This window comes from Anser brachyrhynchus (assembly GCF_964034855.1).
Source record: "Anser brachyrhynchus genome assembly, chromosome: 9".
NCBI lineage: Eukaryota > Metazoa > Chordata > Aves > Anseriformes > Anatidae > Anser > Anser brachyrhynchus.
The window spans coordinates 21,255,592-21,282,766 of record NC_137703.1 but is presented as its reverse complement, the minus strand read 5'-3'; the positions used below and the strand labels follow the sequence as shown (position 1 = coordinate 21,282,766).

General features: G+C 39.8%; 2 protein-coding genes across 11 annotated transcripts in view; one reads left to right on the top strand and one right to left on the bottom strand.

Moving 5' to 3' along the window:
- LOC308199825 (uncharacterized protein) overlaps positions 1-27,175 on the bottom strand; it is a 605,136-nt gene that overhangs the window by 12,588 nt on the left and 565,373 nt on the right. For 7 of the 10 annotated variants that reach the window (XR_013954979.1, XR_013954980.1, XR_013954981.1 and 4 more), the window contains one exon: positions 14,094-14,257. The exons of 2 other annotated variants lie outside the window; for them this stretch is intronic. The gene's annotated coding sequence lies outside the window, so the exon portion shown is untranslated. Of the gene's footprint in view, positions 1-14,093; positions 14,258-19,359; positions 19,427-27,175 lie in introns of all 10 variants that reach the window. One more of the 10 variants, XR_013954988.1, reaches the window with a different exon arrangement.
- LOC308199827 (uncharacterized protein) overlaps positions 1-27,175 on the top strand; it is a 45,835-nt gene that overhangs the window by 12,659 nt on the left and 6,001 nt on the right. The window contains exons 3-4 of the mRNA XM_080604497.1: positions 25-194; positions 9,461-9,544. Coding sequence (XP_080460623.1) covers positions 25-194; positions 9,461-9,544 — 254 coding nt within the window. The remainder of the gene's footprint in view (positions 1-24; positions 195-9,460; positions 9,545-27,175) is intronic.

Genomic DNA, 27,175 nt, shown 5'->3' with positions numbered 1-27,175 from the left:
AGACATGTTTCTTCTACTCCGCAGTGCCAGTTGCAGAAGGGTCATTGGAGGCAGACAGTGTTTGCAGGACTGATGCAGAACTCCATTGCTCTGGGAGGATCCCTGAGGAACAGTTGCTGTTTATTGCAGCCCAAGGTACAGGTATTCAAAACTGAGATGACAGATTATCCTCTGCAGCTCTTCTCAGATCTGAGGTGTGTATTGTTTATAGCAGAGATGCAATAGATATGTAAGATCTTATTTCACATTTTAGTGGGTAAAATATTTTGGTTGTCCAAGTAAACAGTAAAATTCCCGTTGATAGCAACAGGAGGTAGTTCACCATTTTATAGAGCCTACCCTATTTCCTAGACTTTTGCAGCTCGGAAAAAGTGAACTGTATTTTAAAAGGAGGAAATAGTAATTTTAGTTGTTTCTTTTTAAAGAAAAAACAACGACACTCCAACTAACAGAAGCAGCATGAACTATAGCAATGTCTCCTTGGGATATATGAAATTTAGGAATAAATCAAATGGCTGAACTGTAAAAAAAAGAAATAAAAAATCAGAAATTCAAAATGAGGAAGGGCCAGACTGCACAAAAACAGCTACTTCAAGCCCACCTAGTTACTCTGGGGCACTCAGACAACACTGATCAGTGTGGTAGTCTGAAGACATTATCTATAAATCTTATACACCTTAAGATAAAATATGGGTATCTTTTTTTTCCCTATCAAAGTTTTCTGTTCAAACTCATTTACTCAACAAGAGCCTTTTAAAAATAATTGTTCTGCTTTTATAACAGAAGAGTAGGCCATAATTAAACTGGTGAGTCATCAGTCCACTGAGTTTCATAGGAAATTCCTTATTACTTTAAAGCACCTGCTGGAGCTCTTCTACTCATTTCCCATAGAAGAGCTGCAGGTACAGACTGATTCCAAATAGTTCCCATAAAAGAATAGGCCACCAAACTTTTTTTTTTTTTTTTTTTTTTTTACATAAATTTCAGCCTTTATAGTTTCTATTCCTGCACAATTAATGAGATCTGGCTGAATCCCCAGTTACTTCTGGGTTGTGATTTATAAAGCACAACTCTAGATTCAGAGTTTTCAGAAATGGTTTCCCGCATTTTAGTGTTATTACCTCATTTCTATAGTGTATCTCTCTATGTCTCTTTTACTTGAAACTGGTAACCCTTAATCATTTATAGGATATGTTTAAGGATTAGCAGGAACATGCTGAACTGTACTGAAAAGTATTTAAATACTGCAGCATGACAAAATGACAAGTATGTTGGCTATTCTTCTATTTGGATAAATGGCTATTAACTATTTAACTTTGCAATATTTAATTTAATCAATATGTTAAAACAATCTAAAACATAGCATTCTAATATCAGCAGTTCATAGGCAGTAGATTTCAGCATTAGACAAAAATTATTACTTGCTTATTTGCTGTACAAAATTTTCAGAGAAAACATTTGTAGGACCCAAGAGAAACACAGCAATTAATGTAAATATAGAGAATATTTTACATCAAAAAAAAATAGAGGAGGCATTCTGAAATATGCCCAAATATTAAAAACATCTCAGCAGTTTTAAAAATATTTTAAGTAGTACCTTAATTACACTGTATTTATCAAATAATCCAAAACAAAATGCAATAATCTGAGAAGATTAAAAAAAAAATCAGAACAGTGAAAACAGTATTTTCATAGATAAGAGTATTGTATAGCCAGGATGGAGACAATTTAGCTTTTGCATAAGAAACAGGTCTTGATTATTCATGGTCGAATACAATTTGTATCTTCATTTAGACTGTGGTATTTGTGTTCAATACAAATACTCTGTAACAAAAGTGTAAAGCCCAAATTTGAAAGCAGCTGCTTAGAAAGCACATGTTCTGACTTTGCAAAAAAAAGATGCAAAATGGGAATTAAAAAGATTCTTGAAAAGAGGTAAACTTAGAATTAATAAAAATCTAAATGATGAGTAACTGGCAGGAATAATCACAGAATCACAGAATCATTCAGGTTGGAAGAGACCTCCAAGATCACCGAATCCAACCTCTGACCTAACATTAACAGTCCTTCACTAAACCAAGCTCTACATCTAAATGTCTTTTAAAGACCTCCAGGGATGGTCACTCAACCACTTCCCTGGGCAGCCCATTCCAATGCCTAACAACCCTTTCAGTAAAGAAGTTCCTCCTAATATCCAACCTAAACCTCCCGTGATGCAATTTTAGCCCATTCCCCCTCATCCTGTCACCAGGCACGTGGGAGAACAGACCAACCCCCACCTCGCTACAGCCTCCTTTAAGGTACCTATAGAGTGTGATAAGGTCGCCCCTGAGCCTCCTCTTCTCCAGGCTGAACAACCCCAGCTCCCTCAGCCGCTCCTCGTAAGACTTGTTCTCCAGACCCCTCACCAGCTTGGTCGCCCTTCTCTGGACTCCCTCCAGCACCTCCATGTCCCTCCTGTAGCGAGGGGCCCAAAACTGAACACAGTACTTGAGGTGCGGCCTCGCCAGAGCCGAGTACAGGGGGACAATCACCTCCTTAGACCTGCTGGCCACACTGCTTCTTATGCAAGCCAGGATGCTGTTGGCCTTCTTGGCCACCTGAGCACACTGCTGGCTCATATTCAGCTGCCTATCTACCAGTACTCCCAGGTCCTTCTCTGCCAGGCAGCTTTCCAGCCACTCATCTCCCAGCCTGTAGCGCTGCTTGGGGTTGTTGTGCCCCAGGTGCAGGACCCGGCACTTGGCCTTGTTGAACTTCATACAGTTGGCCTCAGCCCATCGGTCCAGCCTATCCAGATCCTCCTGCAGAGCCTTCCTGCCCTCGAGCAGATCGACACACGCACCTAACTTGGTGTCGTCTGCAAACTTACTGAGGGTGCACTCGATCCCCTTATCCAGATCATCGATAAAGACATTAAAGAGAACTGGCCCCACTACAGAGCCCTGGGGGACTCCACTAGTGACCAGCCTCTAACTGGATTTAACTCCATTCACCACAACTCTTTGGGCCCGGCTACCCAGCCAGTTTTTAACCCAATGAAGCATATATCAGTCCAAGCCATAAGCAGCCAGTTTATTCAGGAGAACGCTGTGGGAAATGGAGTCAAAAGCCTTACTGAAGTCAAGGTAGACCACGTCCACAGCCTTTCCCTCATCCAGCAAGCTCGTCACTTTGTCATAGAAGGAGATCAGGTTCGTCAAGCAGGACCTGCCTTTCATAAACCCATGCTGACTGGGCCTGATCGCCTGGTTGCCCTGCAAATGCCGCATGATGACACTCAAGATAATCTGCTCCTTGAGCTTTCCTAGCACTGAAGTCAGACTGACAGGCCTATAGTTTCCCGGGTCCACCCTCTAGCCTCTTTTGTAGATGGGCGTCACGTTTGCTGGCCGCCAGTCAACTGGGACCTCCCGTGATAACCAGGACTGCTGTTAAATGATGGGAAGTGGCTTGGTCAGCTCTTCCGCCAGTTCTCTCAGTACCCTCAGGCTGATCCCATCTGGCCCCATCAGCTTGCATACATCTAAGTGCTGTAGCAGGTCACCAACCATTTCCTCGTGGATTATGAGGGCCACATTCTGCTCCTTGTCCCCTTCCACCCGCTCAGGGGACTGGGTACCCAGAGAACAACTGGTCTTGCTACTAAAGACCGAGGCAAAGAAGGCATTAAGCACCTCAGCCTTTTCCTCATCTCTTGTCACTATGTTTCCCCCCATATCCAGTAAAAGATGGAGATTCTTCTTAGTCCTTTTCGTGTTTACGTATTTATAAAAATATTTTTGTTATCTTTAACAGCATTAGCCAGATTGAGATCCAGATGAGCTTTGGTCTTTCAAATTTTGAGCCTTCCTAGTATGAGCCAGCAGTGTGCCCTGGCAGCCAGGAGGGCCAACCGTATCCTGGGGTGCCTCAAGCACGGCATTGCTAGTCGGTCGAGGGAAGCGATTGTCCCGCTCTATTCTGCACTGGTGCGGCCTCACCTCGAGTACTGTGGGCAGTTCTGGGCACCACAGTACAAAAAGGATGTGAAACTGTTGCAGAGTGTTCAGAGGAGAGCTACCAAGATGGTGAAGGGCCTAGAGGGAAAGACGTTATGAGGGGCGGCTGAGGTCACTTGGCCTGTTCAGCTTGGAAAAGAGGAGGCTGAGGGGAGACCTCATCTTGGCCTACAGCTTCCTCACGAGGGGGAGCGGAAGGGCAGGCACTGATCTATTCTCTTTAGTGACCAGCGATGGGACCCGAGGGAATGGTGTCAAGCTGCGACAGGGGAGGTTCAGGCTGGATATCAGCAAGGTTCTTCACTGAGAGGGTTGTCGTGCGCTGGAACAGGCTCCCCAGGGAAGTCACGGCACCGAGCCTGTTGGAGTTTAAGAAGTGTTTGGACTGTGCCCTTAGTCATATCGTCTGAATTTTTGGGTAGACCTGTGTGGTGCCAGGAGTTGGACTTGATGATCCTCATGGGTCCCTTCCAAGTCGGGATATTCTATGAGTCTAATTTTGTCCCTGCACAGCCTCACAACATCCTTATAGTCCTCCTGAGTGGCCTGCCATCTTTTCCAAAGGTCATAAACCCTCTTTTTCTTCCTGAGCTCTAGCCACAGCTCTCTGTTCAGCCAGGCCAGTCTTCTTCCGTGCCAGCTCGTCTTTCGGCATGTGGGGATGGTCTGCTCCTGAGCCTTTAAGATTTCCTTCTTGAATAGTGCACAGCATTCCTGGACTCCTCTGCCCTTCAGGACTGCCTCCCAAGGGACTCTGCCAACCAGTGTTCTGAATGGCTCCAAGTCTGCCCTCCACAAGTCCAAGATAGTAGTTTTATTGATGCCACACCTGAGAGCCACACCGCTGCCCCTTCTGTGCTGCCTGGCCCTTCTGAAGAGCCTATAGCAATTCATTGCAGCACACCAGTCATGGGAGTGGCCCCACCACGTTTCAGTGATGGCAACCAAGTCACAGCTTGCCTGTTGCACAATGGCTTCCAGCTCCTCCTGTTTGTTGCCCATCCTGCGTGCATTAGTGTAGATGCACTTCAGTTGGGCCACTGCCCTCTCCCCCTGCCCTGACATTGTTCCCCCAAGCTCACCTCTAACGAGCCTCATTTCATCCCCATCCCCCTTCTTACCTAGTTTAAAACCCTCTCAATGAGCCCTGCCAGCTCCTGTGCTAGAATCCATTTTTCACTTGGAGATAGGGGGGACGCATCTGCAGCTATCAGGCCAGGTGCTAAGTAAAGTGCCCCATGGTCAAAAAACCCAAAATTCCTGTGATGGCAGCAGTCTCTGAGCCATGTGTTTATCAGGTGGGCTTTCCGGGTCCTCTCTGTACCATTCCCTGCCACTGAAGGGACAGAGGAAACCACCACCTGTACTCCCGCTCCATCTACTAACCACCCCTGTCCCCTGAAGTCCCTTTTGATAGCCTTCAGGCTTCTCTCAAATATTTCATCACTGCCAGACTGGACTATCAATAAAGGACAGTAATCAGAGGGGCAAACCAGGCTGGGAAGGTTTTGGGCAATGTCCTTGACCTGGGCCTCAGGGAGGCAGCAGACTTCCCTACAGGTAGGGTCAGGCCGACATACAGGGCCCTCTGGTCCCCTGAGAAGAGAGGTGCCTACAACGATTACCCCTCTTTCTTTCTTGGTGAAGGCAGTCTTGAGGCACGGAGTCGACTTCCTCGCCCTAGGCAACCTCCTGGGTGGACTTTTGAACACGTCCTCACCCACCGGTCTCTCAAGCTCCAAGGCCTCAAACCTGTTATGTACGGGCACCTGGGAAGGCGAGGCTAGTAGGGAGGGGCGTTGCCTGCAGCGCCAAGCTGGTACCCGTTTCCATTCCTCCTCGTATCCTAGGTCCACTTCCTCTGCCTGACAGCAACAGGGCAGGGGGTCCACCACTATTTGGGGAGTCTCACCCCAGTGCTTTTTTTTCAGGCCTGGCAGAGAGTTGCTCCACCAGTCTATCTCCTGCTCACGCTCCCTGATAGCCCTTAACCTCTCCACCTCTTCCTTGAGCTCTGCCACCGGGCTGACCAGGTCACCCACCTGCTCACACCTCACACAGTGTCTCTGCCACCCTCTGATGGCAGCAACAGGCTCAGGCACTCTGTGCATCCAGAGACCTGAACTGACCTATTTTTGAGCGGGCACTCGGTCTGGGTCGCTACAGATTTTCTGAGAAGAGCTTTCTTCTCAGTGCAGACCACAGCTGGTTTAACTACAGGCGGCCAGCCGGCAGATGAGCTGTACTCCTGAGCAGGGGAGACGCTCTGCCCCGTCCGAAGACGCGCGGCCCGCGTACGCTGCTGCGCCACGCCCCGCCTGAGGCGCCACGCTCTGACTGAAGCTCCCCGCCCTGTGCCGCGCTCCCTAGGGCCTGCCTTGGAGCGGGACGCCGGGCACGGACGCCGCTCCTGGCTCCGCCCACGCCTCGCCGGCCGCTCCCGCGAGGGCGGCCGGGCCCGGCGGCCCCCTCGGCTGCCACGGTGCCCGAGAAACCCCTGGCAGGCCCGATCAGCTGCAGAACGCGTCTGCCCCAGAGCCGACCGCCTCAGCAGGGTTAAAGAAAGTTAGTTTATATTTGGAGTTTAAAATTTCACTGCAGTTCGGAAGTAAAAGTTTATTTATTTTTTAAACAATATCAGAAAGTAGTTTCACTCAAAGATGTTATCTGAGAGCTAAGCTTTTGCACTTTTTAAAGCAACTCATGTTTGAGAAGCACAAAAGATAATTCAGTTTGTTCATAAACACACAGACCTTTCTGTGTCAAACCTTCACCTTAGTCATGGAGCATTCCCATTGAAGTCAACCTGCCTTCCCTTTAAAGCTTTCTTCTCTCAGCGAGCCAGCCCTGCTGTATTTTCTGCGAAAAAAATGTCTTCAGATGTCTTGTCTCTGGTGTGTTCTCTTGAAAAATTGCTAGAAGGAAAAAATAAAAATGGAAGCAAGTATACGGAGCATCCCAAGTTGCTGTCGGAGGCTCACAGCTTCTGTCACCACTAAAAAGGAATTAGAATTTGCTCAGAAGTAGCCAGCTATTAATGTTATGTTTTACTAGAAATGGACAGGAGCCATAGGATCATAGAATGGCCTGGGTTGAAAAGGACCGTAAAGATCATCTAGTTTTAACCCCCCTGCTCTGGGCAGGGTTGCCAACCACTAGAGCAGGCTGCCCAGAGCCGCATCCAGCCTGGCCTTGAATGCCTTCAGGGATGGGGCATCCACAACCTCTCTGGGCAGCCCGTTCCAGTGCCTCACCACCCTCTGGAAAACTTTCTCCTAATTTCTAACCTAAATCTCCCCTGTCTCAGTTTAAAACCATTCCCCCTTGTTATATCACTATCAATACATATAAACAGGCATTCCCCCTCCTGTTTATATGCTCCCTTCAAGTAGTGGAAGGCCACAATGAGGTCTCCCCAGAGCCTTCTCTTCTCCAAACTACACAAGCCCAGTTTCCTCAACCTTTCTGCATAGGAGAGGTGCTCCAGCCCTCTGATCATCTTAGTGGCCCTCCTCTGGACCTGTTCCAAGAGCTCCACATCCTTCTAGTGCTGGGGGCCCCAGGCCTGCACACAGTATTCCAGGTGGGGCCTCACAAGAGCAGAGTAGAGGGGGACAATCACCTCCCTCTCCCCGCTGGCCACCCCTTTTTTAATGCAGCCCAGGACATAGTTGGCCTTCCGGGCTGCAAGTTCGCACTGCTGGTTCATGTCCAGCTTCTTGTCCGTCAGGACCCCCAAGTCCTTCTCTGCAGGGCTGCTCTCAAGTTCCTTGCACTTGGCCTTGTTGAACCTCATTAGGTTCTGATAGGCCCACTTCTCCAGCCTCTCCAGGTCCCTCCGGATGGCATCCCTTCCCTCTATTGTATTGACTGCACCGCTCAGCTTGGTGTCATCTGCAAGTTTGCTGAGGGTGCACGTGATTCTGTCTATGTCATTGATAAAGATGTTGAAGAGCACCGGTCCCAAGACCAACCCCTGAGGGACACCACTTGTGACTGGCCTCCACCCAGACATAGAGCCATTGACCACAACCCTTTGGCTGTGACCAGCCAACCAATTCTTTATCCACCTAACAGTCTATCCTTCAGATCCATACCTCTCCAATTTAGAGAGAAGAATGTGGTGAGGGACCATATCAAAGGCTTTTCTCAAGTCCAGGTAGATGATATCCATCGCCCTTCCTTTGTCCACTGATGCCATCGCTCCATCACAGAAGGCCACCAGATTGGTTAGGCAAGATCTGCCTTTCGTAAAGCCGTGCTGGCTGTCTTGGATCACCTCTTTATCTCGTGCATGATTTAACATGTCTTCCAGGAGGATCTGCTCCATGATCTTTCCAGGCACAGAGGTGAGGCTCACCGGCCTGCAGTTCCCTGGGTCTTCCCTTCTCCCTTTCTTAAAAATTGGAGTAATGTTTCCCTTTCTCCAGTCACCAGGGACTTCACCCGACAGCCATGATTTTTCAAATATGATGGAGAGCGGCTCAGCAACCACATCAGCCATCTCTCTCAGCATCCTGGGATGTATACCAACAGCCCCATGGACTTATACACATCCAATTTCCTTAGGCGGTCCCGGACTTGTTCCACTGTCACAGTGGGACGGAATCCGCTCCTCTCACCCTCCCGTCGAGGTACAGGGTCCTGACAGACATAGGAAACTTGACCACCAGTGAAGACTGAGACAAATCACTTACTGAGTGCCTCAACTTTTTCCACGTCTGAGGAAGCCAGTTCTCCCATCTCTTTTATCAGAGGGCGAACACTCTCCTTGGCCTGTCTCCTCCTGCCTATATATCTGTAGAACCCCTTCTTGTTATTCTTCACATCCCTTGCCAAGTTCAGCTGCATCTGTGCCTTGGCTTTCCTGATCCTGTCTCTACACATCTGGATGACTCCCCTATATTCCTCGCAGGCTACACAACCCTGCTTCCACTTCCTGTGCATTTCCCTCTTTTCCCTCAGTTTAAGCTGCAGGTCCTTGCTCAGCCATGCTGGTCACCTGCCTCCTCTGCTCAATTTCTTCTGCTGGGGGATGGAGAGCTCTTGCACTCTCAGAAGGGTGTCCTTAAAAGAGCTGCCAGCTCTGTTCCATTCCTGTGCCCTTAAGGACAGTTTCCCAGGGGATCCCAGCCAGTAATTCCTTGAGCAGCTGCAAGTTTGCTCTCCTGAAGTTCAGGGTCCTGACTCTGCTTTTTGCCAGACCCATATTCCTCAAGATCACAAACTCCACCAGGGCATGGTCGCTACAGCCCAGACAGCCTCTAATCTTAACCTCTCTAATGCTCCCTTCCACATTGGTGAGCAACAGGTCTAGTAAAGCTTCACCTCAGGTTGGTTCGTCTTATAATAAAATGATATAACAAAGTAATGTAACAAAACTTCATATTTAACCTTGTTTTTTTGTTTGTTTGAAATGCTATACTCTTGTCATTTATCTGTTGTTTGTCCATTTGCAGAGTTCACATAGGACTAATCCTGCTGAATTCACAGACACAAAGGATGAATGTGGGCTGTGGCCAATACAAAATATATGCTATTAGGTATGCATTCAAATCTTTGCAGTCTCCTTAGACAGTAAAGGCTTCAAGATTCAGTGTTTTTTTTTTAAACTTCTTTTTTTAGTTTGTATTTGTACAGGTTTTGCGGTGCCCAGCACAATGAGCACTTTTTTTTTTTTTTCAAATCAGCAACCAGTACCACAGTATATTACAAAGACCTGTAATCAAGGATTAATAAAGGGTCCATTAAACATTCCACTACTAGATAAGACACATTTTCTACTATTCTGTGTCAGAACAATAGAATAGAGCATGGCCTGCCATTCTTTCTGTCCTTAAGTCAGCCAGACTTGTTTCTCTCAAGTCAAAAGAAAATGGCAAACAGAAAGTATCTTCTGCTCTCACAGACAAGCTGCTAATGTAACTTCATTTTCTATAAATAGTCTGCATCAGTTAAGTTCAGCTATTTCTGTCTGCTAATAAGTTGTGCATACTGACTTGTTCATATATATAGCTTCTCTGAAGTCAAATCCATTCCAGCTAAATATGATTTTGAAAGTTGAATTTTATGCAGTAATTCTGGCTGTGATCCAGAGCTGTAACTGGACGGCTGGAACCGGAGCATAACTTGCAATATATTCAGATATAACTTCTGTGAAAACATATGAGGTTTTCCTGTATTAAGTCCACACAGAACTGAAAAATAAAAATAATAAACCATTTTTCAGAGAACTGAATGAAAAAATATTGATTACCTTTCTCGGTTAGTCAAGGATGATTCCAAGATTCCAGTCTTCTCTATATCAGTATGGATTCAAGATCTCATTGGAATTAGACCACTAGAATAGCTTTACCCAATATTTTGGCAATCCAGTGAACCTCTGGTCCATAGTGTAGTGGGACTTAAGAAGGAAATTAGACTACAGCTACAGTCCTTGTGTTACATTTTACCAGAGATCAATTTCAGATCTTAGAGTATGAGTCTAGAAAAGAATTAGAGGGTTTATCTAGTTCATCTCTAGGCTAAAGTAATGATCGATCCTACAGATACCATTTCTGACGCATCTGCCTGCCCTGTTCTTAATGTGATGGTGGTCCAAAAAACTTTTCAGTCTAGTCAAATACCTGTTAGCATCCAGGCGAAACATTTTCCCAGAGTAGCCTACATGCCGAAGTGTTCACTATTATTTTTTATTCCATTACCAGTACAGAGACTAACATATATTAACTTCTTCACCAAAGCAGACTCATATTTATGCATGCAAACTGTTATGACTGCCCCTTCTTTAAGACCAGACCAATTCTTCCAGTCTTGCATTTGATCATACGTTTTACTTTGCTTTGAAATTTCTCTATATGCTTCACATTTCCTCTTAATACTCCCACAAGATATCTTGTGGTTCATATTTAGAAATCAGAATCAGTCCGGAACTTTTATCATAACATCTTTACAGTCATCCATTTCATGTCTGAGTATATTTAAAAACAAAAGATGCAAAGATGAGCAAAGAGCAAAAGTAATAAGAAATAAAATCCTTTATCTCTTTCTTCCTCAAACAACTTAAGGAACATTCACTTATTATTTAAGGTGAAAATTCAATCTGATTATCTTTGGATTTCCTTATCCTAGCTATTATATTTTCCATTGTTGTGACACTTTTACTCCTATTTCAGGTTTCTTTTTATTTAATTAAACAGCCTGTGGCAGCATAAAACAGCCCTAAATACCCAGATGAAACCAGGATACTAAAGTATCTTGGAGAAACAAAATGGGAGATGAACACATAACACTGGTCTCCTTGTAGTCATGCCAGGAAATGTGAGAGATTCAGGCTACTTCCTGAATATTCTGAATACTCCCCTGAAGACCAGAAGCAGTTAGGGAAGAAAGGATGTGTAAATCTGTCCACTTTTCTTTATCTTGGCTGTTAAGTCTCTCATTGCCTTTATGAAATACAATCCAAAATTTCAGCTAGGATAGTCAAATATGTAGACAAAAAAAAAGAAATTATTTAGCTTCTTGGTTATGAACCAATATGGCTAATTCATCATCCAGTCTAGAAATTCATATGGAAACACATCTTTAATTTAACTAATATTTAGTTGCTTAAGTTACATTCTTATTAGCACAAGGTACAGTAAAAATGATTTCTTCATTCGTACGTTTAGAATAATGTTATCTTTTTTATCTGATTGTGTTCTCACAATAAGCAATTTGCACTTTCTTGAATTAAAAAAAAAATAATTCTTGTAATTTCTAAAAGAACTAGAAGAACCAACCTTTCTTCCTTACCTCCTTCCTTTCTTTCTTTCTGTTTTGCACATTATATGCATTTTGCAGTGTGGAGGAACAAAGTACCTACTCCATAACTGAAGAAAAAGCAGGAGGTGTTTATGGAAAGTTATGTCTTAGAAATGTATTATCTAGCAGTTTAGAGAATGGATTCAATTTAAATGAAATGACAGGAAGCAAATCCGTCAATGTACCTGCACTCTAGTGCTTCTCTGAGTCATGAAACTTCCAAGCTATAAAGAAAATTTACAAATGAGACACAAAGAAGGGAAAACAAACAAAAAACAGAAAAAATTAAACAATTCTTCAGAGACACAAATTTATATTTTACATTGTGATAAAAATACGATTCATTGCAGCTGAATTACTACCCATCATAATAAATCATGATTATCTATATTGTAGCCAATCATTAGGAAGTAGCAGAGAGAGAAAATTCAGTCGTTATTCAGATTACACCCACTCCTTCTGTATTTAATGCACAAATATATGAAAACAATTACACACTAATAACTTATAAAATATTAAATTGAACCCAATAGTACATAATCCAAGATAAGATACCAGACATAAGAAGGTATTTGATGAACTGGTAAGTACCTCTATCTATAGCTAATACCCATTTATCTGTGAGCCTGACATGACGTGATATGATTCCTAAGAGCATTTGCTTTGTTACGTGAATTTTCTCAGACTGACCTTCAGCAGATTAACATGGCATCACTCTATAAAAGCTGAGAAAAAAAAACAGTATATTTTTTTAAAGGTTAAAAGAATAGATTGTCTTAAAGTGTACATTGCATTATGGAAGCACTTCTTAAAGAACTGGAACATTCACAGATTTTAACCCCTTTCTTTTGGACCATATTATTGCAAAGAATATGCATTTAATCTGAGATTAACCAGGTTTGTACTAATTCACCCGCAATAATGGTCAAGTTAGGCAGAAGTCATTAGAAGACAAAAGTCCCATTCTTTGCCTATCTCATCCATGTTCAACAACAGACCCCTCTTAGATGAGAGGAGAGCACAGTGGAGATGACCTTCCTTCTGGTTCCAGTCGTAAACTGTACATACAAGTAAACACGGTGTTTTGTTCCCGTCTTGCCCATATCTTTCTGTAACTTCCAGCTGTAAATTTATGTGATGTTTATGTACCAGAGTCTTATAAATGTGTAAATATATATCACGAATATAGAAATGTCTTTGTAGAAATGTCATTAAACCAAAAAGAGTTTTTCCAACTTTATTTCCTTCAGTGATGCCATGTTCAGGGCTGGATGCTTTACTATAAAACATTCCCTACCAGTCATTTAATTACATCTTTTGAAAATTCTTTTTTGAGTACACACAGGTGCTTCATGTGTATAAGATTATAGCATGATTTAAAAAAAAAAAAAAAAGAGGCAGGGTAGAAAAACTCAATCTGTCTGACGAGCCTGTGTTTTTGAGAAGTGTTAACAGATTAACATAGCCAGATTTCATATTCCTTACCATATTTACAAAATGTGTTGTTTTTATTAGGTTTTGACATACTGATTTTTTTTTCAATAATGTTCTTATAAGGGTCATGTGGTTTCATATACTAAAAGTCCTACCTTACATTCCAAGATTTAGAAGTACATGCAAGATATTCTTATCTTTATTCTGAAAAACCAAGAGTTCTGGAAAGGGAATAAGGATGAGTGAGATGGGAGACTTTTCTGCTCTAACCTGAAGTAATTCTGTTAAGATTTCCCCAGTGTCCTTGTAAATAAGCAAACCGTTAGCATGGTTACACTTGTGCTAACAGTCAGCAACCTGAAACACAATGGAAGGCAACGTGTGCAAAGAGTAACAGCATGTTTCTGTAATGTGTATACAGCATGTTGATCTACTGAAGGTCAATCCCAGAATAATTTTGTACGTATTAGTCTTTCTTTTGTATTATTGAAATATAGCCAGTATTTGAGCACAGAAGACAAAGACTTCACAAAGCCCTGAAAAGGATTAAATTAAGGTTAAAAAAAGTATAATTACTTTCTGTTCTGGCACAGATGTTTGTTTACCATAAAAATGGAACTTGCATGATTAATGTGTCTAATATTCCGTTCTTTAATTAGAGAGGGGTTCCTGTATCATCTCACTGTCATTAGTACAGGGTAGACAAGTCTAGAACAGATGGATACGTGCCCTTGAATAACATGGTTCTACATGAGTAGTAGCAAGCTTAGCAGGACTGGGCATTTAAGAAGGTGTTTATGTATATCTAATTTTTGTTCAGCACACAGTAAAATCATTTTGGTATCTTGATCTCACCTGTAAATGCTTCCTGACATAGGATGCTTCTCAAGTGTTTGAATAGTTTTGGAAGGGATGGTATTATTGTATAGCAATATATAGACTGCTCGTGGGTATGGCCTTCACCTGAGAAGTGAGTTCTGTTCAGCATCATAAACCAATTGAATTCCTTGTTGTTCACCCTAGATAAGAAGAACAAGATGAAACCATTCATGCCAAGTCTCTGTTGGCAGAGTTGATCCTAGTTGCCATGATTGAGTGTCATTCATTTGTTGTGCAGAATTTCCTCATGTATCAATCATTCTTAAGAAATACAGTTTATATCATGGTTGAATGAATTTTTCCAAGTGAAATATAACATTTTGTGGTTGAGCAGAGAGGGTCAACATACAAACAGCGCAAAAGGTTGCATTCATCTAAGTTCTTGTTTGAATGATAAAACCAATGAGAAATACTGAAACTCTCACTGACAACCAGCGTTTACAATAAACAAGCAATTCCAATGATGCCAGAGGGGTAAAAGAGCCAAAACCTCTGAAAAGATAAGCAATATGATTTCAATATTTACAAGTAAATTTTGAATGCTCACATATTCATTTATTGCAGAATAGACCAAATTTCAGTTTAGACTTGGAAAAGATCTTTTGAGAAACAGTCTTTTACATAACTGATTAGAACGTTGCTCTCACTTAAAGATATTTCAACATCATAGTTATATTTGGTTTGCTGCTTCAAAGCCTGGGTGCTCTAGGCTAAATCTGGCACTATGTTACAGAGAATTAATTTTTTCCAAAGTGTGGTTTGGATTTGCCTTCTGATGAAGACATAATGAATATGTGGGGAATTTTATGTTTTTTTTTTTTGTTTGTTTGTATTTTTTATTATTTTTTTCATGTACACATTTTTGTACCATTTTTGTACCATTTAAATAAATCTTTTAATTTAAATAATTACATTAAGAAATAAGTCCAAGATAATGGTATAGAATCAAAACAAAATAGCAATGAAAAACACTGAACCTTTTGCCTAAGTCTGGCTAGGATACTCTTTCTGGAAAATATAAAAAATCATATGCAAAAAAAAAAAAAAGATTCCTAAATGCTGAACCATCTTCAGTTGGCCAAAGTTCTCTCTAAAGACAGCGGGGAAAGAGGGGAAAGAGTGATATCTCCATGGAGCTGTTCATTCCACTGAAGATGAGTATCTCATTCTACTGATTACAGAGACAGCCTAAGAGGTGCAGATGACTTATACAGATTTTTACTTCAGGGTTTGTTTTAGTTGCCTAACTAAAACATCTAAGCCAATTGAGATGTTGTAGGGTACCCCATCTGCCCTACTGCTGCTGATACAGATGCCTGTAGGTTTTCTGTAGGCCCTGCATTGTATCTGCCAACTCCTTGCAGATGTCCGTGATACCCTAACATATCTCAAATGTTATTGGATACCTGTGTTTAGGGAAAAGGCTCAAACACTCGTTATCTAAAGTTAGTTGAGGTAAACTTTGCTTTGGAGATGATGTTTAGAAAATTTCATCTTGGAAATCTGAGGTTTACATAAACAATTGGGGTTCGTTTTTGTAAATCCTTAACCTATAACTCTACATAGGCTGAATTGCTAATTCTGCCATTGCTCCACACATGGACAGACTGTATCTGTCTGTCATAGTGTTGGCCTCTCCCATGTGCACTGTAGACAACGTAACTACCTACCTCTTTCTCTCTCTCTTCTTATGTTGCTTATTTGTATACTAATCTCTTTGGAGTGCAGATTACCTTTTACTATAACTTTGCACATGTTACATACTAGATAAGGATCCTACTCTTGCTTAAAATAATGGTGTAATATTATTAAACCTATTAATATGAAACTTAAAAAATATATTTACTAACTTGTCCAGAGTATAGGCAGCTTTTATTCTACATCCTCATTATGTTTCCATTAGGCTGATGAATGTAAATATTTTGTTTCTCAAATTTTTAATCTTCTGCCCCAGTTAGTTCTACAGAAATATTCTGCTGGTAGTTTTGGCAAGACTAGTTCTAATTATCCTGGCTCAATCACAGGAAAATATTCACAGGAATATTATATTTATATAATGTCAATCCTACTATAGTATGGATAGGAAGAAAATCATGTTCCTATTGTCATGGACATCATTAATAAGAGTCTGCTCCGCAACTTGCCTAGAAATTTTTGTTAAGAATATGAACAAATATAAAAAGACTGATGCATACCAACCTATTAAATTTAAATTTAAGCAAAACCAAGAACTTGTGCCGTGGGAAAATACCAACTTTTTAGCATGTATATTTAAGCTAGGACATATACTTAAAATCTGAAAATATTCCATGGAACACACAAACCCTAATCCCCCCCCCTCAAACAAACAAACAAAACCTACAACACTCCAATCTTCTAACAGGTGATTTTTTTTTAACCCTCCTTCCCCCTTTTCACTTTTATCATGAAAAGACACTGACATAATAAAGGAATTAAACTAGCTATAGTATAAAAAACAAAACCCATAGCCTATACCTTCTGCAATCCATTACTGCACCCTTACAACCAGAGCTATCAGGAACAGTACACTAGAAACTGTATGGAAAGTCATTAGAAAATTACAAAATTGAAATTTATTTCCCAGAACCTGCAATCTTCATCTTTCCCTAGCTTTCAAACTCTTCTTTGCCTTATGCTTCAACCTCACAAATACTCAAATTGGAAGCAAACTGCTGTGGGCCAAGAAATAATGGAATTTAATTCTTTTAGAGTACAAAGTGATTCTTACCAACATGTGCAGAAGTGTAATAATATCTGTGCACTATAGCAAGGCCTTCACACTCCATGTATTCTTCATATGGTCATCCCAAAGCAAAATAAAGGTTACCTAATCCACTAGATTTACCAGTGACAGCAAAATTATAGTTGCTGTGCATGAAAATGAGTTCAGACAGATAATCAGCAAGTGATGCAAACGATTGTGAATGAGAGAATATTTTTCATGAAGTACTTTATCTCCAAATTCTCAGTCCTGGTCCTCATGGTAAACTTACAAAGTATCTTCAGAAGAAAATCTAGGAAAAAAAAGTCTATCATTTTACTGAATACAGAAGGAATAGTTCCATGGATTAAGCAAAGATACTGATTTTTTGGAACATTTTAATATTCTCCATTTTCATTTTAACCATTTGCTCACGGTTCTTGGCTGACTTTTTTTCTCCACACTGCTGTAAAGACTAAGGTCTTGGTATATAAGATAGTAATCTGAAACAAGGGGAAAAGATGATCAAATTTCTAAATTCCTTATCTTCCTTATGTTAAACTTGGAACAATTGTTTTTAACCTCTACTTAGCTGGAGGTTAGCTGCTTCTTTTCAGATTTGAATAGGTATTTACCAGATATCTTTCCTCTATTGACTTAATGAAAGATACTCTCCATCCTGCTTCTCTTACGTCCTTGCATCATGGTTACAACAGCAATCTTATAGTAATAGATAGAGGAAGTTCTGAAGTGAAGTCCCTATCTAATCACCTGAAGAATACCAATAAACTTTTGCTTTCTTTACTTAAGGCAAATCATGAAGACATATTGATAATGTTCCTGTGCACAGCACATGCTCTAAAAGTCCTAAAGCCCTTGGGATGCAATGATAGTTTAATTTTCCCTATCATTTTAGGAAAAGGTATTAAAAATAATAATAAACTTCATTTCTGATCTTGTTTAGCAAAGGACAGGCTAGAGGGATCTCAAAAGAGATCCTAAATAGTCTTGTGACGAGGCGCAGAGTGAAAATAGAATGTAGAGCTTGCATTCAGTTTTTTGTCTGCAAACTGAAATGGTGCATGATTTTTTTTCACAGATCATATTCAAAATCCCTGACAAGAAGAAAGGCTTTCCATTGAGTTTACAGCCTCTGAACCACTGTTTCAAAGTGAGAAAAGAGAAAAATTGAAATGAACTAGGTTGTCTTAAAGTTACTGAGAACCATAACCATGGATGCATGCTGAGGTGCAATTTCAAGAGTACTGAGGCACCCATCTTCATTTTTATGCATCTTATGCTTTGTTTAAAAAAACAAAACAAAACGAAGCAAACAAACAAACAGGGGACTTGTAGCCTGTCATTGGGTTTCCATACTACTTGAATACCCAAGGATCTTTGGAATGGGATCTAATCTAAAACACTCAGGTGGTTCTGGAAATGTTTGCTTCTTGTTCCTTTCAGTGGAGTGGGGGTAAAGCCTGGTAAGGCAACACAAATGGCTCCAGGTCACACAGCATTCTGTCAGCACCCACCTCTTGCTGCCCACCTAGGGCAGTGCTTCAGAGCTGCTTGGGTCCTTAGCAATAATTTTACCTGTTGAGCTCAACACCATGTCCTGACTTTTCAGTATAGACCCCTGCATTCTTATCATTCTTGCTTTATGAAATCTAATTAGATGTATAGCACAAGCCTCATTGACTATTGTAACACAAGCCTGATATTTAAGTAATGAACTGATAATTATTTCTAATGTGCAGCAAAATGTTTACAGGAAATTTGGATTGTTTTCTTTATCATTACTAAATGCCATTGAAGAAATTTAGCAGGCACTAATTTTAATTAAAAGGATTTTACTTGGGACTAATAAGGCACATGAATAATAATACTTTTTTGTCATTAATAAAATGCAGAAACTTTTGCTCCTGATCTTTAAACAGTCATTTGCCTTTCAGAAATGTGCTTTTAAGGTGCAATTTGGTACCACCCATTAATTTAATTAATAACTTAGCAGATTCCGTTTTATTTAATTTCTCCATTGTTGCACACAAGAGTCAGCTCTCTTATTCAGAAATATCAGAAATTTTTTTTAAAAAGAACTAATTTCAGACAAATGCTTCCACAAGATCATTTCATAGACTTGTGCATTCCCTTTTCCAATGACTTAACAATTGCATTAACTTTTTGCTGGCTCCATTGCATTGCTGGACAGGCTGATAGTGTTGATGAACAGCAGTGATGATGTGCAGCTAATTCATAGTCCAGCAAAGCATTTAAGTGTATGAATACCGCAAACATATCTGTACTTCAGTAAAATCAATTCAGCTGCTTACAGGTTCACTTTTATGTATGCTTTGTTGGACCAAGGGCACAATTACTACTCTGCTGGTGTGAAACTTACTAACTATATTGAGAGGAACCATCTCTGTGACTGAAACTAACAGTTTGGGAATTTGTTAACTGTAAGATGACTAGAGTAATTCTTAGCTGACTCTAGAGAAGACTTCACACTTAACTCACCTGTGTGGCCTTTCAAGTGATGCATGTTTTTGGTAGCAAAGGTGGGAAATCTATGAAGAAGACAGACCTGTAAATGGGTAGGAAATTACTTATTAAACATTATTAAAATTTGGGTTAAATTCCAATAGTCTGGTTGAGATTCATTTTATGTATTTTTAAGTTGCCTTGAATTTTTAGTACTGAGTATGCTCTGAACATGCTCTTTCATGTTTTTCTTTTCATATGCTTCTGTTTCTCCCTGAACTGACTTGTAACTTAAATAAGCCTCTTGGATTTCACACAAGTATGTAGTAATACAAAGCATGGAAGTCAAGCAGCTTGAAAATAAATGGGAAAATAGAAATGATTTTCCCCATATTAGAGTTGAACACTGTGAAGATTCCTCAGTTTTGCTCCTTTAGTGAACATGAAGGACAGCACTAGAATCTCTACTGAATGATATATTAAATACTGGATTTCAGTCAGAGGGGATGGGAGAGAGCTTACAGAGAAGTACCTGTGTGTTCTTCAGCATACAAACTGTAATGAGATTCATTTTCTTCACTGTAATATATCTTTATACATGTATTTTTAACTAGACAATTACACTCTCTGATTGACTCTACCTGTACTTGAGAAACAGTCACAATGACTATAAAACCAAAGGATCACTATATCATTCCCTATTACATTTCTGAAGTAATCTATGGCTTTTTTTTTTTTGGGGGGGGGGGGGTCTTACATGGTTGAGTCAGCATTACAAATAATATGACCTGGCAAACCTCAGAAAAAGGTATGAGCTTTTGTAGGAAACAGGTAGCATAACCACCCAGCCTCTGGATATCATGTCTTTTTTCTCCTCTGTTGATGTTTGTTTCTCAATGCCCACATGGGTTAGAATAACATCATCAGCATAGGTCACCTTTTGTATCTGGGCAAGTGGAGGAAGATACGTTCTTACTTCATGCTACAGTAGTTACAGAGACATTGACAAAATTCAGAGTCTGGGTGCCATTGAAACCTGTGGCTCCTGTCTTCCGCATGCACGGTCAGACTGAAGTCTCTGGGACCTGAATGCAGTAGCAAATTAAGGTTTTGCTCCATAGAACCCCAAATGATGTGACACTATCAAAAAATTGTTATTTACAGAGAGGGGAAAATGAAGAAGTAAAAAGGCCTCTTAAGAACTGAAGTCAACTTCTCTTCCTTTAACTACATGTATCGTCTTTTATAATAAAGTTTCCAGGTTTACAGATTTTTTTTTTTTTCCATAGAAAAGCCTGCAAATTTCTTTTAACAGAAAAATGACCTCCCTTAGAGTTTACGTGATTGAAAACACTTTAAAATAAACTATATTTCACTCCACCATAGCTCATTATATTTCCGTTTTATTTAATTTAGAGCAGTGTGGTTTGTAATCAATGAAGTTCCTTTGCTGGAGAGAAGGTTTAAGCTTCAGAACAAATACACAGCATTTTTTCATTTCCTTAGTCTTGTGCTGTAGGTGGTCAGTTCCAATTGCTGCATTTGGCACTGGAAGTTTGTTTAGTTTAAAGCCAAGTAAAACAGACAGAGAATAGCTAAATTGAAAAATTGAATTTAATATGGTAAGCATTATGCTGGAGTTTATATAATATCAGTGTTCCCTAGAGTTATATATTATTGTTATATTGTTCTTTGACACAGATTGATATGAACCAGAAGTGATTAAAGGACAGGTAGAAACATTAGGTTTGCTCTTGGGGAAAAAAATCCTGAAATATGGTGCAAAATTAATCTGGATGAGGAAAATGCTACCGCAGAGCTATGCTGATAGAGTGACAGTGGCTACATGTGGTTTGATAGTATCATGGTTGATAGAGTCATAATTCACAATTTGAGATGACATCAGGATTAAATGGTTTCTAGCTATTGGTTTATTACTGACACAGATACTACTTAACTTCCTTTACAGGAAAAGAGAGAAGTAATTAGGTAAGGACAACAGTTTTTACTACTATTACATTATGTCAGAAGTTTGGGGGTGCACAGTGACATGTCCACATTCATTGACACCTAGCTCAATACACATCTCAGTGATGATATCCCAGACAACTGAGCAATAAGGGCAAACAGAGCAGTGCAATAGTTAGCTGCTGTTATGGCACAGAATCCTTCTAGAAAAAAAACTGTTGCTTTTTTTTGTTTGTTTTTTTCCCCAGTAGTGCACTGGCTACTATTTGATGAACATTGATAAAATTACTGTTGTGAGGGTGTCTGTGGCACTATATAAATTCTGCACAACATCGCACATTTTGTCCTATGCTGGGAGAAATGCAAAAAGTCTTTGTTAGACCAAGCCCTGGGGCATATTTTAATGCCTTCGGATGGCCAAGACCTCTCATGTAGAAAACTACACTGATCTGTTGACTGCAGTGTAACCATGATGCTTCCAGGAGCTGAGAACCCAGCTCAGAGCTTCCATCTTTTATGACTATCATAACAAAAAACAGTCTTTTAAAAGACAAGCAGTTTGCTTAATGTACTTTATCTGGTTAGCTCTCACTGACCAATTCTTCTCAAAACCTGGGAATTTTGGAGTTAGTTATTTCACTGCTACTTACATGTAGTGACCCTGTATTTGAAGCATTGTGTATAAATAGAGAATTATCCTGCTTTCAAAAACAAACAACCAGACAAGCAAACAAACAGAAATTATCTCAGCTTACTGCAAAGATCACATCCTCAACAAGAATTTTCTCCCTTTATATTTAGGCAGCTGTAAGCCCAATATGAGCTTAGAGAGGAAAAAGAAAGTTGAACCTGGCCTTTTTTTTAGGGAGGGCCTTGGGTGGTTCATTTCCCGGAGTTTGGATGTCTGTCCACAGATATCTAACTGTTCAGAAAGCTCATAAACTTTCTGAAAAAGTGCAAGATGAAAATAAGTAAATTTGTCCAAATTTAGAATCACTAACAAGTGTTACTCCAAATTTACACCAGCAGAACTGTATACATTATTCCATATTTATAGTAACATATTATCAGATACTATTTTTCTTTAAAATCAAGGGTCTATGTCTGCTTACTTTGAATTCAAAGACAAAAATTCTAATCATGTTAAATGAGAGGAAGATTAGGCCTAAGTTTGCCTTTTTTTTTCCTGAATCATTATTAAAGTGTTAAATGTTATAAAGCTTTTATTTTTCTTGACATCTAAGCAGAATAAGTAGATGAGCAAATGATTTTTCCAGTCAGCCTAGAAAAATGCTTGTCTTTTTAATATCAAAAAATGACAGCTTTGTAGTTCTATTCTCATTTTATCCATCACTTTTAATTGCAGAATAGAGAGCTACCTTCTCAAATGCTTGTAACTTCTGAGGTCATTTGTTCCACTGCAAAATGGATGGGAAAGACACTACGCAATGCTGTTTAATTCTAAAACTGCCTATATTGAATTTTTGCCTTTTGGAAGCTGTTATTTATTTTTCCTCTTATTCAGTCTGTGACTGATAGCTTTCATAATGGCCATAGTGACAACAAGAACAGAGATAAGGAAAATTATGGTATTAGGTCAGACATGAAAAAATGTGAAAATTCAGCAGTCTTTTATTTTGCAGACCTCCCTGTGATGAAAAAGAAATGTTATCTTCTTTCTGCAAAATTCTAACAAAGATGCTTGTGCTTGATTCTGGGCAAAATATCACAGAATCACAGAATCGTCTAGGTTGGAAGAGACCTCCAAGATCACCTAGTCCAACCTCTGACCTAACACTAACTAGTCCTCTACTAAATCATATCACTAAGTTCAACATCTAAACGGCTCTTAAAGACCTCCAGGAATGGTGACTCAACCACTTCCCTGGGCAGCCTATTCTAATGCCTAACAACCCTTTCAGTAAAGAAGTTCCTCCTAATACCCAACCTAAACCTCCCCTGGCACAACTTTAGCCCATTCCCCCTCGTCCTGTCACCAGGCACGTGGGAGAATAGACCAACCCCTACCTCACTACAGCAATCATCCTCGCTATCATCCTGAGGAGATACTTGTATCTCCAGCAATCAGCAAACCCTTGAAAAATAGACAGAAACAGCAGCTAGCACATGCAGGGCAGCATTTAAAAGTCTCCTTTCTCATCCACCCAGAATCAAATGACTTTGGAATTTAAGCTTGAAAAATGAGAAGCTGCAAAGTTTAAGAAAAAGTCACTACAAGCACAGTTCAGTGGAAGAAATACTGAAAAGTACAGAAAGATATTCACAGTTCAGATTCATTTTTCTGAATCAAAGTCACATTGGCTGATGAACTGGTCACATAAGAGTATTCATTACAGATATTCTATTGATATGTAATGCAGGGGGCAAAGGCGGGGATGTTTAGAGAGGAAGAGATGATCAAATTTGCGGATGTGACACTACAGGTTTGGTTCTGCTATTTTGGATGTGTGCCTCTGCAAAAGGAGAGACCCTCTTACTGATGACAGGAATTAGTGCAGTAAGTGTTTGCCCCAGACAACCCGGGGATTATTTCCATTGTGCAAACAGAACAGGCCAAACAATGGTTAAATAGGGTACAGTCTACTGCAGAGGCTGCACAGACTTACTTTCAGCTCTCTCACTGTCACAAGTCATGGAGAATCCATGACAAGAGAAGCAGCAATTAAACGCAGCCCTAGAGCTACAGTACCTTGTCCCAGGACAAACAGATGCTCTAAGTTCAGTACGTTCTTGTGACAAAGTCCTTTACTACTATTTACTCCCATTGCATTCTCATTTGTGGTACATATTTAAAGTGCTCTTACATTAATTTTCTGCTTTTTGTGGTTTTAATGGCAAGAAACATTGATGATTTGAAACATAATTGCATTGATTGTCTCTATTGTCAATATTCTCCATACTGATTTGAAATTCTTCAGCCAATATGCTATCACAGATTGGTGACGTTCTTTTGTTTATGTTTAATACAAATATTTTGAATTAGGACTATCTGCATCAGCTTGTCCCAGTATTTTCATGTTGATTTAATGTTGTTGAGTACAACTTTGCTTGTGTGGACAAGGAATCTGTACCAAAGGCTGAGGTTGGAATTAGTGGCTGTTCTGTGAGCAAACCTCCTGTGCAAGCCATTGCTCATATATGAGGACACAGATAACTGAGGCATGGGCAAGCTTTCTTTCTGTGAATTTCCCACTTAGCCTTATTCCAGCAGACTGCAGAGTAAATCATATGTTTTATGTAGGCTCTAGGGCATTGGTTCTGCTCTGTTCTTGGGAGGAAATCCACACAAGCTTTGCTATTCCAGTGTTACCATATTCCTCCCCTCTCTTTGTATACTTTCTATCTGACGCCAAATCTAAGTACACAGAAAATAAAACAGACTTGCCTTCCCAATGAAGAAATGTGAAGAACTGAAAGCATAGTCATTTTGTAATTGAGAGCTTTGTTGAAAGGATTTTCCCAAAGCTTCTTCCTCCTTCAGCTCATCTCAATTAATTTGCAAATCTAGAGGTTCACTTTGAGCACAGTACTTAAAGAAAACTGAAACTCAGGAAGGGACTGTAGATGTCGGTCTGAATTTCACTGAGCTCTAATCTGAAATGACTTAGAGAAAATGGATCCTAACCAAGTGATCCTTTTCAATCACACATAATAATATGCTATATGGTGATCTCTTAAACCTCAAAACAATTTCATCAAAGGTTTTTCAGTATTTGGAAAAGTTAATTTTTTCACACCTTTAGTTGTACGTTTTCTTGCTTCTGTTTTTTGGCCATAGTGGCTTAATGGGAATGTCTACAATCATCATAGGAGTGCTCCAGTCTGGAAGCTGATAGACAAAGACCTATAATGAATATTATGAGACTGACTTCAGCACTTTAAGCAATTGATTTAAAAGCTTGGAAATCTCAAATAATTACCATTCCCAGGGGAACTGTGGCTGTCCTAGGATTCCTATGTTCTGTTTGGTGTGTTGATTTGTTCACTTCATATTCATACAAAAGCAAGTTAAAGCTAGGCTCACAGGCAGGCAGCCAGTATCTCAGTGGATATCAACATAAGCTATGAAGTTGGAGAACTAATTTGATCACTATACAGTCTATGTGATTTCAGTGAATAAAAAATGTGAATTTATCAGCCCTAAAATACAAGTAGGTCTTTCCAGGATCCTCAATTTACTTCTGCAGTGTGCTTTTCCATTGCCAAAGGGAGATTCTAAAGTCTACTGCAGATTGAGGTCAAGAAAAGGGGATCTCCCAATTTCAGTATTTGGACCAAGCTGTAATGGATAACCATGGTAATATATTCAGAGGGACCGAAACAGCCATGGATAAAGTTACAGTATCACTAAAGTTGACTTCTTCCTTTACAGTATTTACTCTTTTATTTACTTATTTATTTTCATAGTAGCTTTTTCATATTGTACCTAGCATGGGAATCTTCAACAATTCTAGTGGAGGGAAACACATCTTCAGAATCTTACTGAAGTGCAAATTTTGGAGAGTTTTAAACTCATTTCCATATTTTGCCTAAATGTCCCTCCGTTTCTGTCATGGCTGCACTCTGGAATCCACTACACAGCCTACTGGTAGTATTGGTATACCCAGTATCTTTTATAGGGAAATTGGTATTAAATGTGACTTTTTATTCAATTCTTTTTTGAAAATAAACAATACTAAATACCATTTTGTAAATAACTCTTAAAAAAAATGTTAGGCTCACTCTAGACTTCTAGCTTTGTAGTAGCGGAAAAGTGTATTACTTTGATATTGATGGAATTTTTTACTCATTTGAAAAACATGACAGAATTATCCAACATACATTTAGCAAGAGCAGATGATGTTATTATTGTAGTGATAAATTTTGCGTGCTTCCCTGCTGCTTTTACTGCTGTTTTGGTGTGTGGTGTTCAGTTCTCAAATGCAGCAGCTTGGGTATTTAACATTAGCCTCAGTATATGGAGTAATCTTAATTCTCAAAATCAAGAAAAAGTTGTCTTATTTTTCAGTTATGTGTTTATTTTAGAATTATTTAATTGTATGTAAGACCTACCATTGCTCTGCTCTATGATACTATCACTCTGTTACCATGTACTTTGGGTAATAATTGTGCTCTGTAGTATCAAGGCAAGACTTTTATCAGAACAGTTATTTTCATTATTTTACACCAAACATATTCTAAACAAGTCTTCCAAAGCTGTAGGGTAACAAAGAATGACATTTATTGTGAGCATTTTGTATCACAAGTTCCAGCAATCTGAGTATACCTGTTAATTGCTCCCTCCAGATATTTATTGATCAACTGCTGTTGTCTCATTGTTCTCCTGCCATTGACAATTACTTTCCTCAGCATAAACAACATATTTCTTTGTTTAGTATTTCTAAAAAAATAAAGATTTTTTCTAACTTAGTCAATGGATTTGTTATGATAATGTGTTTTAAATTCACTGTAAGCAATTTTGTTGATGTAAGTATTATGAGATACCCTATAAATGAAATTGTATTGTATTACAAACCTGTCCAGTAGATCAATAGATATTATGAAGGACCAAGCTAATTTATTTCTCCTTCTTCTTAAGTGAAAGTCTAAATAGTCTGAGACTGGAGCATATATTTGAACAATCTTTGAAGAGAAAATTTCTCTTTTGAATAAAATAGAAAAAAAAATGATCAAGAAGAAGATAGCTAGAGGTTTAACAGATTATAAAGCTACAGAAAGTGCTACAGACCAAGGGTGGCAATTACAACTAAGAGCTAGGGTTAACTGGGAGCCTCTTATTTTTTGCATTTTTCTCTGGCTTCGAAAATCTTTTTGTGTCACTCTGGAATGAAAGCCAAGTGCACAAAAGCTTTTGCCAAACATG